Source organism: Calonectris borealis, chromosome 17 (assembly GCF_964195595.1).
Source record: "Calonectris borealis chromosome 17, bCalBor7.hap1.2, whole genome shotgun sequence".
Classification (NCBI taxonomy): Eukaryota; Metazoa; Chordata; class Aves; order Procellariiformes; family Procellariidae; genus Calonectris; species Calonectris borealis.
This window is the reverse complement of record NC_134328.1, coordinates 18,135,203-18,149,419: the sequence shown is the minus strand read 5'-3', so window position 1 is coordinate 18,149,419 and position 14,217 is coordinate 18,135,203. Positions and strand designations below refer to the sequence as shown.

General features: G+C 48.0%; 1 protein-coding gene across 4 annotated transcripts; it reads right to left on the bottom strand.

The window, feature by feature from the left end:
- Nucleotides 1–34: 34 nt before the first annotated feature.
- On the bottom strand, nt 35–14,216 carry ZNFX1 (zinc finger NFX1-type containing 1). Of its 4 annotated transcripts, none has more exons than XM_075167039.1 (14): nt 14,087–14,216; nt 13,052–13,188; nt 10,393–12,330; nt 9,492–9,623; nt 9,084–9,232; nt 8,722–8,865; nt 8,167–8,284; nt 7,639–7,886; nt 7,379–7,518; nt 6,909–7,063; nt 6,089–6,234; nt 5,608–5,718; nt 4,809–4,904; nt 35–2,583 (listed from the first exon to the last, which is right to left on the bottom strand). In XM_075167039.1, the coding sequence occupies exons 2-14, from the start codon at nt 13,104–13,106 to the stop codon at nt 151–153; spliced, it is 5,865 nt and encodes a 1,954-aa protein (XP_075023140.1). In that variant the 5' UTR covers nt 13,107–13,188; nt 14,087–14,216; the 3' UTR covers nt 35–150. The 4 variants fall into 4 exon arrangements, with proteins under 4 accessions (XP_075023140.1, XP_075023141.1, XP_075023143.1 ...); XM_075167040.1 differs by having other exon boundaries at nt 14,097–14,213; XM_075167042.1 differs by having other exon boundaries at nt 13,052–13,189; nt 14,124–14,211.
- Nucleotide 14,217: the final 1 nt, after the last annotated feature.

Here is a 14,217-nt window from a genome sequence, read left to right as displayed (position 1 = left end):
GGCCCCCGCGCCCCGCCCGGCCCCCACAGACAAGGTCCCCCGAGGAAGCAGCGACAGTTTATTAGCTACAGGGGCGGCAGCGAGCACCCGAGGAGCCGATGCGGCGTCCCCGGGGCAGGGGGCGGGATAAGAATGGGGGCAGGCACCCCACTACAGCGGCCGGCGGAGTTCCTCGAAGTTGAGCAGGTTGTTGGCCGTCTCGGACCAGGCTGCGTGGGTCGCACCGTCCATCTCGGAGGCGAGGCTGTTGGTGCTGTCCAGAGTGTGGTTTGTGCCCCCGATCACTGCATGGCACTCAGGGCACCTACTCCTCTCCATTGCCCCCCCACACTCCCCAATCACATAGATATGCCCGTTTCTGCACTTGAACCAGTGGCCACGGGGACAGCCAATAGCACTGACAATCTGCACCCGCTCAGCTTCAGAGATCCCCAGCCCCGACACAGGCAAGGCAGTACAGAGCCTCTCCAGGTCAGCCTTCACTGCAGCCTCATCCTCCTCCGTGAATTTCTTTGTCCCTTCCAGGGTCTCACGTGCACTGGCGATCTCTGCTGCAAGCGCTGGGGTGATCATCCCACTCGCACCTTTGCATCTTGTCAAGAGGCTCAGAAAATATGTCAGTCTCTGGATCTCAGACTGTAGGTCAGAGAGCTCCTGTCCTGTAAAACTGAGGCGTGGCTTATCCAGCCACTCCTGGACTTCATCCAGCCGCTTTCTCAGCCCTTTCCTCTCACTCGCATCAATTTTGCTCATAGAACTGGTTAGGTCTGCTACACGTTTGTAGAAGTTAAGCTGGTTCTCAATTAGTCCAATACTCTCTGTGGAGAGATCAGAAGCTTTTAGTTTACCTTCTAGCATGAGGTACTTAAGGGGTAGATTCCTCTGCAGAACAGTACTCCTTGCCAGTGCAGCCTGCAGTCTTTGTCTGCTAGACTCAATTTCCTGTGCTGGGCCTTGGATTTTCTCTTTCACCTTTTCTATCTCGTCTAGCCGCCTTTTCACAATGGTGCCATATCTCAAATTCTTTCTGATAGGTATCTGACAGATAGGGCATACCTTCAGCTTGATGACATCATCGTCTTCATCCATATAATGGTCAAGGCCTTGGGACTCAAAGACATGGCCACAGTCTTCAAGCTGTACAAATCGAGCGTCTGGGTCTTCCTCAAAGCCAAAAAAGATCTGGGTGAGGTCCTCACGGTTACAAACAAGGCACTTCTTTGGGCAGGGCTCTCCACACAATCCAATACAAGGATGACCACAGCACAGTAGCTTAGGACATGGTACATTGCAGCGAGGTCTATTGCATGGTTCAGAGCAAAGATTGGTACACCGGTAGTGCTGGCACTGCCACTCGCATAGCTCAGCACATGGAAAACAGTTCTCTCCACATTTCTTTTTACACCTACTGTGGATACAGCGGTTCTGACATTCCAGCTGACAGGGAGGGCATTCTGTAGTACAAGGCTGCTGACACTTGTGGGAGCAGACCAAGGAGCGCTTGCACGGGCTGTTACACGGCTTATGAAATCTTCCTTCAAAGCAGGTATGACAGGAACCTGAGCATGCATGACCACACTCCAGTGTGACAGAACACTTAGTCGTACATTCCACAGGCTTCTCATGTTTCATCTCCTCAGTGATCCAGCATTTAACTTGCTGGTTGTGACCACATTTCAGCGTAACTGTGACCACTTCAGGACACCGCTTAGTGCATTCCTGTCCACAGAATTTGTTGCATGTGTGCCCACAGTTCAATTTTTTCTGGCAAGGTTCTTGGCAAAGAAATTCACTGTCTGGAGTGGAACATGGCATCATCTGCAGGTGACCACACTTAAAAATAGTTTTCTCTACTATCACCATGCATGGTCCACAGGGCTCACAACATGACTGTGGACAGCGGTGCCCATCTGCACAAAGCACCTTTTGACAAGGTTTTAGACACTGATACTCTTTGTGCTGTGTGTCATATGGGTGACATGCCCTTGTGCAAACATGTCCGCAACTCAACCTAAATTCACAGGGACGAGTACAGCCTCCTTCTGGGACTTTGTTGAAGTCTGCTGCTGTAGATACCAGTGTCTTGGTTTCAGGGTGGTTTTGACAGCAAAGCACCAATGAGCGGCCAATGTAACCTTTCTCCCGAAGGGTGTGAATGATCTTGCTCCAGAGATGAACCTTACCAAGCATTCTCATATTTCCAATACAATACAGCCCTTTCTTAGCTCTGGATAATGCTACGCATATCCGATTAGGGATCTGTAAGAAGCCAGTTCTCTCCTCTTTGTTGCTCCGCACGAGTGACAGCAGAATAATATCATTCTCCTCCCCCTGGTACTTATCTACTACGTGAACCTTCACACCTGCAAAGGTCTTGGCTGGCATGAGCTTACGCAGACAGAAAAGCTGTCCAGTGTAAGTAGTGAGAATGGTGATCTGAGAAGGTAGATAATCCTGACACAAGAAGTATTTGCACAGTTCCACTACAAACTGGGCCTCATGTGGGTTCTGGTGGCTTTTCCCTTCCTGGATCTCTTGCTCAGGAAAGTCATGTTCCACAAAGAAGAGGTTAGATAAGACCCCCTGAAACAAGAGAAAGGGATGTCAGAAACAGAATTCTAGCTTCTGTCACTGCAGCCTGTTTCCATGTCTCCAATTATCCACTGACGGGAGGACACTTAAGGAGAGGACTACAGTATGCAGTTACTGCACACTTAGGCAATTGCCTTTTAGATATCCATACTGTATTCATCAGATAGGAATTTAAGCTTATTAATCACATTTCAGCTTATTAATGACATTTCAGTATCCTAATATGAAATCAGTTTCTGTGGATGATTTTATTCCCCATATTTTCAGAGTTGTTACTACTGTACCTTTTCAGGTTATAGAAAAGAGAAGATTAAGTGCCAGTAACATTTCTCAAAGCATCATAATTCTGTTCACATTCGTGGTGTGAACAATGTCTTGTTTTGGCCATGTGGGAAAAGGATAGTAAGTTACCACTGCACAGGGCTTAGCACTTGCCTAAAACTGCCTAACAAAAAACATGCCTTCTCTGTTACAGCAGTAAAAACATAAAGAAGCAAGGAGGATTGCTTTTCCACCAGGAAAACTAGGAACACTAGGGACTCCAGTAGTCACTTACCAGTTCCAGGGGTGTAGAGTTGTCTGCTCACCTGTTCAAAAATTCCATTTGCCTTGAGTTAGCAGGGAGCTTTATTTTTTGCCCAGTAACTGGAATTCCTCTACCCTTAAGAAATTCTTGGGCCACATGCCAAAACCCAGAGACTGTTTTTATCAGGAAAGAACAGTTTTTGTAGATCAAACACAGATCTCTGGTTTTCCAAGGTGTCCATAGTGTCCACTGCTGTACAATTTAATTCAGTGATCACCTATGTTGGTTATTGTACTAGATAGGAAGATTCAATTTTGATGCCTTTTGGTACCTCAAGTTTGTTTTAAGGCCAGATGGAACCATAAGATTCTCCAGAATAGCTTCTCATAGGAGAAATGGGGTAAAATTCTGTGGTCTCCTAAGTTGTTGTGTATTTTGGGTGAGGTTTTTGTTGTTGGTTGGTTTTTTTTGTTTGGTTGGGTTTTGGGGGTTTTTTTGTTTGTGGTTTTTTTTTTTTTTTCCTTTGTTTAACTAAAGCATTTTCTACAAAGTACTTGATCTGGATTTCAAGATACCAAAAGAGGACCTGCCACTTTCCCAGATAGCTTAATTCTAGTAATTAAATCATCTTCAGTATTAGTCTTCTCTTGTCTGGCTTCAGCATTCTGCTATAGTTTTCAGTAGGCTTTCCTCTTCCAGTTAAAGAGCTTTTAGCTAATTAGTACTGTCTTTTCATGAAGAGAGATTTACATAGGCTAAGCTACTGTAATCCTCTTTCTGTAGCTACCTCCAATTATTTCTCCATGGGTATTCAGTACCTTGTGTTTCAGGGATCCAAGGCCTAGCTCTGATACAGCATAGCAGCGTAACCTTGGCTCAGACTTCTGGGGAAATAGTTAAGCTGTGACAGAGAGCTGCAAACAAGTCTGCAGAACAGGGCTATGCAAGATAAGGTAAAATTACAGACAGAGATATGATTGTTAATAGTTCAAAGATCCAAGAAAAGCACCAACATGGAGAGATACGAAATCCTAATTAGGATGGGGAAATACAAATCAGAAAACAGGGAGTTAGTGTTACTTAGTAACATTAAGGAAGAAGCAGAGGCTGACGCTTCTTCTGACTGATACCTGCCTGACTATATTAAAGACTCTTCAAGTGTCTTATGGTGTGGCAAGCGTACTAATGCTTACAACTTATTAAATTCTAGCTGTTTATTGTGCATGTTAGCCAATAAGTGATTGCTTTACACTTTTAAACTGAATAGACCTCGTTGGCAATGTTGTGTATTGGTAAAATGCCCAAATAGAGAACCCAAGGAAGGAGGGTTCCAGTAATCAAGTCACCTGTCTTACGTTGGGAGTTTCACATATTATGCTTTAATTCTCTCATTTAAGATTTATTCCTAGCTTTCAGTGTCCTACAATTCTTTTGGTCCATCTTCTATTTTTCACTGTTCTTTTAAAGTCATCAGTACTGGATCCATTTCCCGTGTCCACCATCACTAATGCCAGAAGAACTACAAATTACTTGCCTAATTCTGTATCACACATTTCCTTGATTCAGGTATAAATTTCAATAACTGAACTTGATCTAAGAACTTGAAATCCTTGAACACTATATTTTACAGAAACCCATTTTAGCCAGTAACAGGGGACAAAAGCAATTACTCGGATTGCTGAAAACTCACTTTTATGTTCTCATACTTCAGGACAGAGGGATGGTTCTCCAGCTCCTGGTATATATGAGGACTGAGAAGCTGGGCAATTTCAGGACGCATGCGGTGCTGAAAAACAAAGCAGCTTTATCAGTCTTGAGGAAGGAGCACCATATTTCCCTGCTAATATTCTGTTATCCACTGTACAGACTGTGGCTGAATACAAGACAAGGATGACTTTCCAGTAAGAGTCAGGAAGGGAGCACCTCCCAATCCCCACCCTCTCCATGGCTGCCACCACCAGCAATTACAGGGGGAGTAGTAGCAGAGTATCTTCAAGAAAATCATTTGGCAAGGTTGTTGTAATAAGAACGTTGGTTTCAGTGCAAGTCTAAGAACACTATTCTAGATAACAAAAGCAGCACCTCACCCTAACCACTACATGAGCTCTTCTAGGTAGTTTTAATACAGGACTGCAGGGGGTAGAATTAACTTCTCCAGGCACGAAGATAGATGATTATAGCAATTTAGCAGGAAGCAGCCTGAGAAGACTTGTGCTGCCAGTCTCCAGAGTTCTGGAAGTTTCAGATGCCACAATAAGCCATGTTCATTGCACTAAAACATGTGGGAACCACAGTGCTGCGGACGACATCACTGAATAATTGGAAATATATTGGAACACCATTTGTGGCAGTTTAACAACTCTTACCATTCTTCTTGGGAATTAAATAACATTCTTTTCTTTTAGGCTGCTCAGAGAGTAGAAATATAAACTTAAGTGTACTACAAACTTAAAACAAATGCCATGGAGTTTTTTATAGCTCTTTCTCACTTGATATTTCAGACAGACAAAGGGGAAATCGACTTTCACCAGCCGTTCAAAGAGAGAGACTTCCAGATTGAAGTTCTTGGCCAGGTCATATACATTTGCACTAGGCCGCAGCTGAAAGAGAAGGGATAGGAGGTCCACGTTTTAGCATTTTTCCCATGTATTAGTAAGATTTTTCACTCATCTCTTTTTCTGTCACTAGTTCCCCATAGAAAGCCCAGAGACTGGAATCTTGCAGAAGTGCTAAATATTAAAGTTAGGTATAGTCACAACTGAAGAGGATACAAGCACGTGTAAAATCATATCAGTTAAACTAAAAGACAAGTCCCACAGGAGCTCTACTGCAAAACTACAGGAGACAGGACCTGTGGTATCTGTGGAAGCTGGGGAGCAGTAAGTCTTGGCAACCTTTCACATACAGTGTTTGGTTAAAAGGTTCTAGTTCATTTGCACAACAGTTAGAGGCATTAGTCATGGATGTTACCTGCTGGTGATCTCCAATGAGGATGAGATGCTGGCAAGCTTTACTCAGAGTAGTAATGGTGTGAGCCTCAAGCACCTCTGCTGCCTCTTCTACAATGACAATTCGCGGCTCTACTTTTTGCAAGATCTGACGGTATTTGGCAGCACCTGAGCAAGGAGAGAAGATAAACCTTAGCAGAATATAATTACATGCAGGCAGTATGACAAGAGTTTTCAGGAAGGGGAGTAGGCTGTGTCCCAGAAAAGACTGGTGTTCTTCCCAAGATTCCCCATTTCAAGACTCAGTTTTTTGAACTCTAAAACAGCACCATACCAAGGATGCTTTCTGTATGAAGAGTTATTAAGGAAGGCAGGTGGAGATTAGAATCCTATGCCTGCCTTGGCCCTTTCCCGACACTCTCTTCAGATGCAAGACACCTCAATACGTTGATCAACCCACATAAACAAACCTCAAACTGTCTCTCCAAACGGTCATATTACAATGACCTTTACACTATCATCACCAGGAAGGTGATGTGGGGATAGCAGTGCAGATATTAACTGTGCTTTTCTCAGGCACAAGAAGTGGAACATTTCTATTAGAAGAATTCTGCTCGAGATGGAAGGAATCAAGAGTGCACAGAAACTGCTCATGCAGTTAACTGACAACTCGCACAACAGCCACATTTGCAAAGGGAGGCAGAGATTAAGAAGGCTGCAGACTAATGCAGAGTCTGACCCAGGCTGTCAAGCAGCACATGATACTAATCTTTTGGCAACAAGGTCCTTTAACCATTACTGGATGCAGTGCAATACTGGTTTGCTTCCCAACTGCCATGTACCTGTAGTTGTCATCCCCACCACCTGGGCCTCCTTGAGAATGCAGAGATCTTCCTGCAGCCTCAGTTCTGTCAGCCTTTCTGCTGCTGCCCGATACTGCTGTTCATGCTGCAGAATCCTCCGTCGAATAAACCCCTGATAGGTCTGCAGCCAAAGCCTGAGGAGAAAATGCCATTATCACACACAGCAAGGAGAGCAGGATAGTGATACAGAACTTCTGAGTGGATTCAGTTCAAAACTTCCTCTGTGTCTCTTGGGCAAGAGATTATTAGCATCTGTACTTAGTCCTGAACACACACAGTGGAGGAGACAGCACTGCCCGTGCAATACAGGGAAGGTAAGAACAAGCATGTTCACATAAGGAGCTGAACAGATATAGACAGAAACATGGTGGCTTGACAGAAAAAGTTTGCAAACTGGAACAGTCCTAGGAAACATTTGCCTGATAGACCCTGCAAAATAGCTTTGTCACCTGTAAAGCCTCCAGCGGGAGCTCAGGTCAAGTTGCCACAGATCCTGAATAGCCTTGGCCTCTAACTCTGTCATTGCACTCAGTTTACGGAGCTCAACCTTCATCTTCTGTTTCATTTTCTTCCTCTGGGCAGCAGTTATCTGCAGAAAAAAAAGCTCCCCAGTAAGCAGTTACAGCACAAAGATTCTTCTGTATTAGCACCCCCATGTTATTCTTTACACAGTCAAGCAGAGCCAGAACATGCTTGTGCATGCAGTTACCTCCCACTGCATAGTCCTCTGTTGTAGTTGGGCTGTTCCTTCTTCCTGGTCCTCCAGCTTCATAGCCAACAGCACGCTGGCTAGTTCATGAACAGCTCTGTGCTCTTCCTCCTTCCTTCTCTGAGGCTTTGCTGCCTCTTCATCCTCAATCACTCTGTCAGCTTGAATCAGGTCAGCCTCCTCTGGGATCTCCAAAAGCTCTTCTTCTGCTTCACCTTCCCACTCCTCCACTCTCTCCTGCTGACCACCTGTGAGAGTCAGCAGTCACATGCAGTAAGCCACAGCACTCTAGCAGAATCACAGTGCAGCAGTCAGATCACTATGTGGAAATTAAGATTAATCTTCTTTCCACTACCTTACAGTATCATGCATCTCTCAGTGTCTGTTAAGTAGCAGTGTCTTTTCTGACACACATGCACTGCTTAGGCAAACACACCTGTAGAGAATGAGAAGGGGTTTTTTGTCTGCTTGGTGGTTTTGGTTTTTTTTGGGTTGTTTTTCGGTTTTTTGTTTGTTTGTTTGTTTTACCTGGATTCTCAGCCCCTATGTTCTCTGCAGCATTCTGGGTGAAGACAGTTACACCAAGGCCCAGCCACTCCAGAATCATTGAGTGTTGTGAAGCACTGTAGTAAAACTCCTCATCATCCTAATATACGGAAAGTCAAATCAGCCAGGCCTATTGCACTTCAGAGTCTTAGGATGATGCCAAAACAGCACCTTGCAACAGCAGCAGGCAACTAGGACAAGTCCCCTGAGAGACCTCCAGAGCTAGAAAGTCTGAGCAGCCTCAGATCTTCAGAAAGAGCATCCCCCCTCCCCTCTAATTTAAGAGGCTTTCATTTGGGCACTTGTATTTTTATGCTGATAAAGATAACTTAGAATCTCCGTGGTTTAAAGGAGCAAAATTTAAAGCCCCTGCCTGCCCCGCCCAGTCTAGACTACTGTCACTTGGCATAGCTTGCTATTCACTTCCTCACTTTCCTAGTAGCCAAGTGATGCTAAAAAGAAGTGTGCTTGGGAAACCTCAGACTCATTAGCAGAAAGGGTAGTAAGCATACATTGGTACTGCTTGACCTCTCTTACCAGACCATTCATCAGACTATCCCAGTGCTGGGGCGCAATGCATGCTTTCAAGTGGCGCTCATGCAGAACTCCGTATGTTGTGCATTCTAAGTGCTTCACTCCTTCATGGAGCTCCTGCTCAGCCTGTTTCATCTCACTGGTTATCTACTCATAACAAAGAGAAGGGAGGCATCATCATACTCAGAGAAACAAAGTTCAGAAACAGCAGGACAAGAAACTGGTAAAGTGAACAAGGACAGAAGAATTAAGAGGCTGACTTCAGTGTAAGACAAAGTGAAAGAACTGGTGTGGAGAAAGTTTAGTTAGCTCCTCCAATGCACAGGCAACCCAGTCCCATCATCTCCAGTGAAGTCTGCACGTACATTCACATAGGCTCTGCGGAGATGCATTGGCAAGTTGTATCGGAATTCATACTTCTTCCTCAGCTCCCTCAAAGTGAATTGCTTCAGGACCTCACTGCTACTTCTGCCCCCAACACGCACCATCCCATGTTTTTGGAATGTGTATATTCCTGGGAATGAAAGATAAATATTAGTACTAAAGAGGCAAGCTCTGTTTTCTGCAGGAGGACAAGGGGTAGGGAGAACACCCTTTGTCTGCAAATGCTACACTGGATTGGTCCGAGTGAAGTTTTCTTACTGTGTATCAACGGGGCTAGAGTCACTAGAAAAAGCCAAAAGGGCAGGTCATCATGCCAGAAGATGGGCAGAGTAAAAGTTATACTATAATTTCTACCTGGACCCTTCATCATACTTGTCAGGTACTCTTACCTTCTAAGAACTGATCCAGTGCGTGGTTAGTGTAGCAGACTATAAGGATGGGAGACTTCTGGACAGTGCTTTGCCACACATGCTTATTGGTCAAGAGAGCCTGAACAATTTTCAAACCCACGTAAGTCTTCCCTGCAAAACAAGCTCAGAATCAGAAAAGGGTAATCCACCGTCTACGGAGTGCCTTGAAACACAGGAATCCTCAAAACCAGATACAAGACTTCCTTCTAGGCTGCAAATCTGGTCTGTGCCAAGAGAAATGACCCCAGAGGTAACTAGTTTACAAAATGTAAACAAAGTAGCATGACACTGTTTTTCTGGCCTGCAGTTGAGCAAGGCCATGCTCTGCAAGAATGTTGTCTTTTGGTTAATACACTGGACCTGGACCCAGGGTTTCCTCTGCCACTGCGTCCCCCAGCCCACTCTGATACTGGCTTCACACACGACATTTGGCTGCACATGAAACATCCACATACTAGTGATATACAAGCAGTGGTGCTTGTTGAGTTCAGGTACCATTTCAAACAATTGCAGCTAATCTTGTAATGCTTTATTCACACAGAGGATCATGGCTGAACACTCCCAATGTTCTAACATACTATGAAGACAACAACTATCGCACAGCAAGAGGTACCATGTTATCAAAGATGGTTGAAAATTTTCTCCCCCCAATACACAAGCAGAGCCAACAGTGCAGTTGCTGTCTACTTGCAACTAGGTCAGCAATGCGTAAGATCAGATATGGGTATTTGAGGATGTTTTAGCCTTCTCCACACCTCACGCTAAATTAGGCATGGGACTAAAGCTTTGGAGACAATACAGCTGGCTTTCTCTGAAGTTAATCTCCCTAAATGGGGAAGTCAAGAGCTCCTTAAATGACAGAGACTTAAATGTTTCTCACCAGTCCCAGGAGGTCCTTGGATAATAGCCAGCTCCTTGGTGAGTGCAAGACTCAATGCCTGCATCTGAGACTCATCTAATCTTAAGGCTTCCGTTGAAGGCCACTGCTTGGGATCTAGAACATGGACACTTTGCCAACTCAAACCATCAGGGTACATCCCTTCATCTGACAGGGGATCTTCCATCAAGGGTGCAAAGTTGTAGGCAGTATCCATTGTCAGGTATGTTGGCTTCTTCACCTGTGCATCACATTCCACAATGTACTTCTGGAATGGGATATCTTCTTCATGGATTTCCTGTAACCCTTCTAACACATGCCGATAAGCCTCAAAGTAGGCAGTTGTCTCTACCATGAGGAAGGAGTCTGAGGGCTGAACCTCTGCCAGCAGTGCCTGGCTCTGTGCATTAAAACATAGCTGCACAATCCCGTGGGCAAGATCTGCATGATCACGACTAGAAACAGTGGCAAAAAGGCATGTTTCAAAGTGATCTTTAGACATGCAGATCAGGGATCCGTATAGCAACCGTTTGGAATTCTGCCATCGTACAAACTTCAATGGTTTTATGTCAAATTGGACCTTGTAAACAATACCGGTTGAGGAACAGAGCGGGGTAATAATCCGTGTGTTAAAGTAGATCCTGATATCATCGAATTTTTTCTTTCTCAAACCTGTGTCCTCAAAGCTCTGCAAAAGCTCCAAGATACCTTCCCTTAAAGGCCTTACAAAGTCTTCTCTCAAAAGACGGAAATGGGTGTCAAGATAAATGCTGGTGCTCTCATATCTTCCAGAAACAATATTGGGACGTAGAAAGGGTCTCTCATCACGGTGTACCTCATTATATGTCAGATAAATGGTCATTGTACGGTAAGTTTCTTCTTGACCATCAGTCCGAGGCTGGATAAGAGTATAGTTATCAGCCCTCAGTGTGCCCTCACGTCTCTTCTCCTGCAGATGCTGCACAAGCATCTGGACTTTATTTAGATTCTTCTCTGTTTCTTCTGTGATAACCACACCAGAAGCTCTCAGGGCATTTATTGATGCTGGCAAGACTGTCAAGAGAACAGAGATTTTCTGCACAGAGCTGGCTGGGAAAACACTGATCATGTCCTGAAGAAGTGAAATGATGTTGCTAATATGCACAGGGTACTGATGACATACAGCAGGGACTGCTTCTGTTACCATGTCAGACACATACTGTGGCAGACAGATCTTGAGAAAGTTGGACTCCTTCACCATTCCAAGAAGCTGTTGGACACTCTGTCTATCCATTCGGGAACTGCATGCTTTTCGAAGCACCTGGCAAACAAGCTGAAGGAAATTGGGTTTCATAGCCGTTTGGGAAAGAAGTTCCTTCAAACCTGAACTGGAAGCAAGTGTGATGACAACTTCTGAAGGGTCTTTCTGGAGGAGATTTTCTAGGAATTTATAGCCAATCCTTTTGACTTGCTGAGGCTGCTCACTGAGCTGGGCACCATCTGGGGTAGGGTTCCGGTAGAAATGAGGATTCTCCCGAGGTTGCATCCTCCTTCCCCTACCTTCATTTTCCTGCCCATTCCTCAGCCCTCTAGCTCCTTCCTGAGCTTGTCCACCTTGATACCTCCTTCCCCTACCCTCATTTTCTTTCTCATTCCAGGGTCCTCTGGCCCTCTCATGTGCTTGTCCACCTTGATGCCTCATTCTCCTTCCCTCATTCTCCTGTTCATTCCAGTGTCCTGTGGCTCCACTGTTGGCCTGTCCACCTTGATTTCTTGGTTTGTTCTTGCTTGATTGAGGAAACCTCCAAATCCAACCACCAAATCTCTCCTCTCTTTGCTCAGGTAGAAGAGTATAATTACTGGCTTGGGGTCCTTCCCTTAACTGAGCTGCCTGGCCTGACACATTATTTGTTCTGGTTTTGCCTCTTCGTATAAAGCCAGTATCCCAATGATCTGCATGCCCTTAAAAAAAAAAGGCACTCCTTAATTATAAATCAACCACATTAACCTGCCTCCCAACACAAATGCATGAGCATTTTGGCTTGATAATCAGCATATTTTGGACATTTGGCATCAAGTTAGAAAACTATCATTATATTTGCACCCACACTTTCAAACTAGTCTGTCCTTTGTACCCCTTTTTCTAACTGCTAAAAAGAGCTCCATGTCTAGAGCTCACTTAAGCTGTTAAACCATGAAGACACTAAAAAAATTAACCCTTTTCCACAGAACAGAAAGCAGAATTAAGAAAGGCCAAAGATGAAGTTTCTTGCACAGGACAGGATTTCCTTGGGAGTTAGCCGTCATTAAAATAACGACAAAGGCAGCAGCAGCTGACTTTGACTGACTGTATATAGCATAGTTAAAACATAGACCTTCCGGACAAAGTCTGGCCTCTCAGAGTGGCAGGGGGCATACCTCATACAGCTTTTGTCACACTCTCAACAGAATACTTAGGGAAGCAGTGAATACTAGCAGAAACAGTTCACAAAGAGATTGCTGCAGTGCATCATCACCTCACGGACCCAACCAGACTCTGGGGGCAAATAAGGAAATGCTGGAATTTAGGTTTGAGAGAAAATTTCACTATACACAGAAAGGGAAGGAGCAGATCCCCCCTGTACCAGCACCATCCCCAAGCCTTCCACAGCGTTCTGCCCTGCATTCACCGGGCGACCCTCACCTCTCCCTCCTGCTCGGGGCTGCCGGGAGCAATGCTCCTGCCCAGCATCCTCCATCGCTCGGCCCACTGATTCCTCTGCGGGGCGTCGCAGCTCTCCGGGACGAGGACACCGTTCAGCGCTGGCGGCTGCACCGCTCCTGCACCCGAACACAGGCGCCGTCGTGCTCGGCACTGCTGCGCTCCCGGCCCGGCCCGGGAGCCGCCGAACAAAGTTTCGCTTTCCAGTTCCCCGCAAGGCCCGCCCCGCCGCCCCCACCCTGCCCGCTCCCAGCGGGCAGCGACCCCCGCCCTCCCCCGCGCCCGGGCCCGGGCCCGGGCCGCTCCCAGCGGGCAGCGACCCCCGCCCTCCCCCGCGCCGGGGCCCGGGCCGCTCCCAGCGGGCAGCGACCCCCGCCCTCCCCCGCGCCGGGGCCCGGGCCGCTCCCAGCGGGCAGCGACCCCCGCCCTCCCCCGCGCCGGGGCCCGGGCCGCTCCCAGCGGGCAGCGACCCCCGCCCTCCCCCGCGCCGGGGCCCGGGCCGCTCCCAGCGGGCAGCGACCCCCGCCCTCCCCCGCGCCGGGGCCCGGGCCGCTCCCAGCGGGCAGCGACCCCCGCCCTCCCCCGCGCCGGGGCCCGGGCCGCTCCCAGCGGGCAGCGACCCCCGCCCTCCCCCGCGCCCGGGCCCGGGCCGCTCCCAGCGGGCAGCGACCCCCGCCCTCCCCCGCGCCGGGGCCCGGGCCGCTCCCAGCGGGCAGCGACCCCCGCCCTCCCCCGCGCCCGGGCCCGGGCCGCTCCCAGCGGGCAGCGACCCCCGCCCTCCCCCGCGCCCGGGCCCGGGCCGCTCCCAGCGGGCAGCGACCCCCGCCCTCCCCCGCGCCCGGGCCCGGGCCGCTCCCAGCGGGCAGCGACCCCCGCCCTCCCCCGCGCCCGGGCCCGGGCCGCTCCCAGCGGGCAGCGACCCCCGCCCTCCCCCGCGCCCGGGCCCGGGCCGCTCCCAGCGGGCAGCGACCCCCGCCCTGCCCCAGCGGGCAGACGCCCCCCGCCCTGCCCCGGTACCGGTCGTCACCGGCGGGTAGCGTCACCGGCACAGAGCCCGTCCTCCTTTCTCCGGTACCAGCAGCCCCCGTGGGAGGAGCGCCCCCACCCAGTGCCGCTGCTTTCGGTTTCCTTTCCGCCCGGCGGGGCGG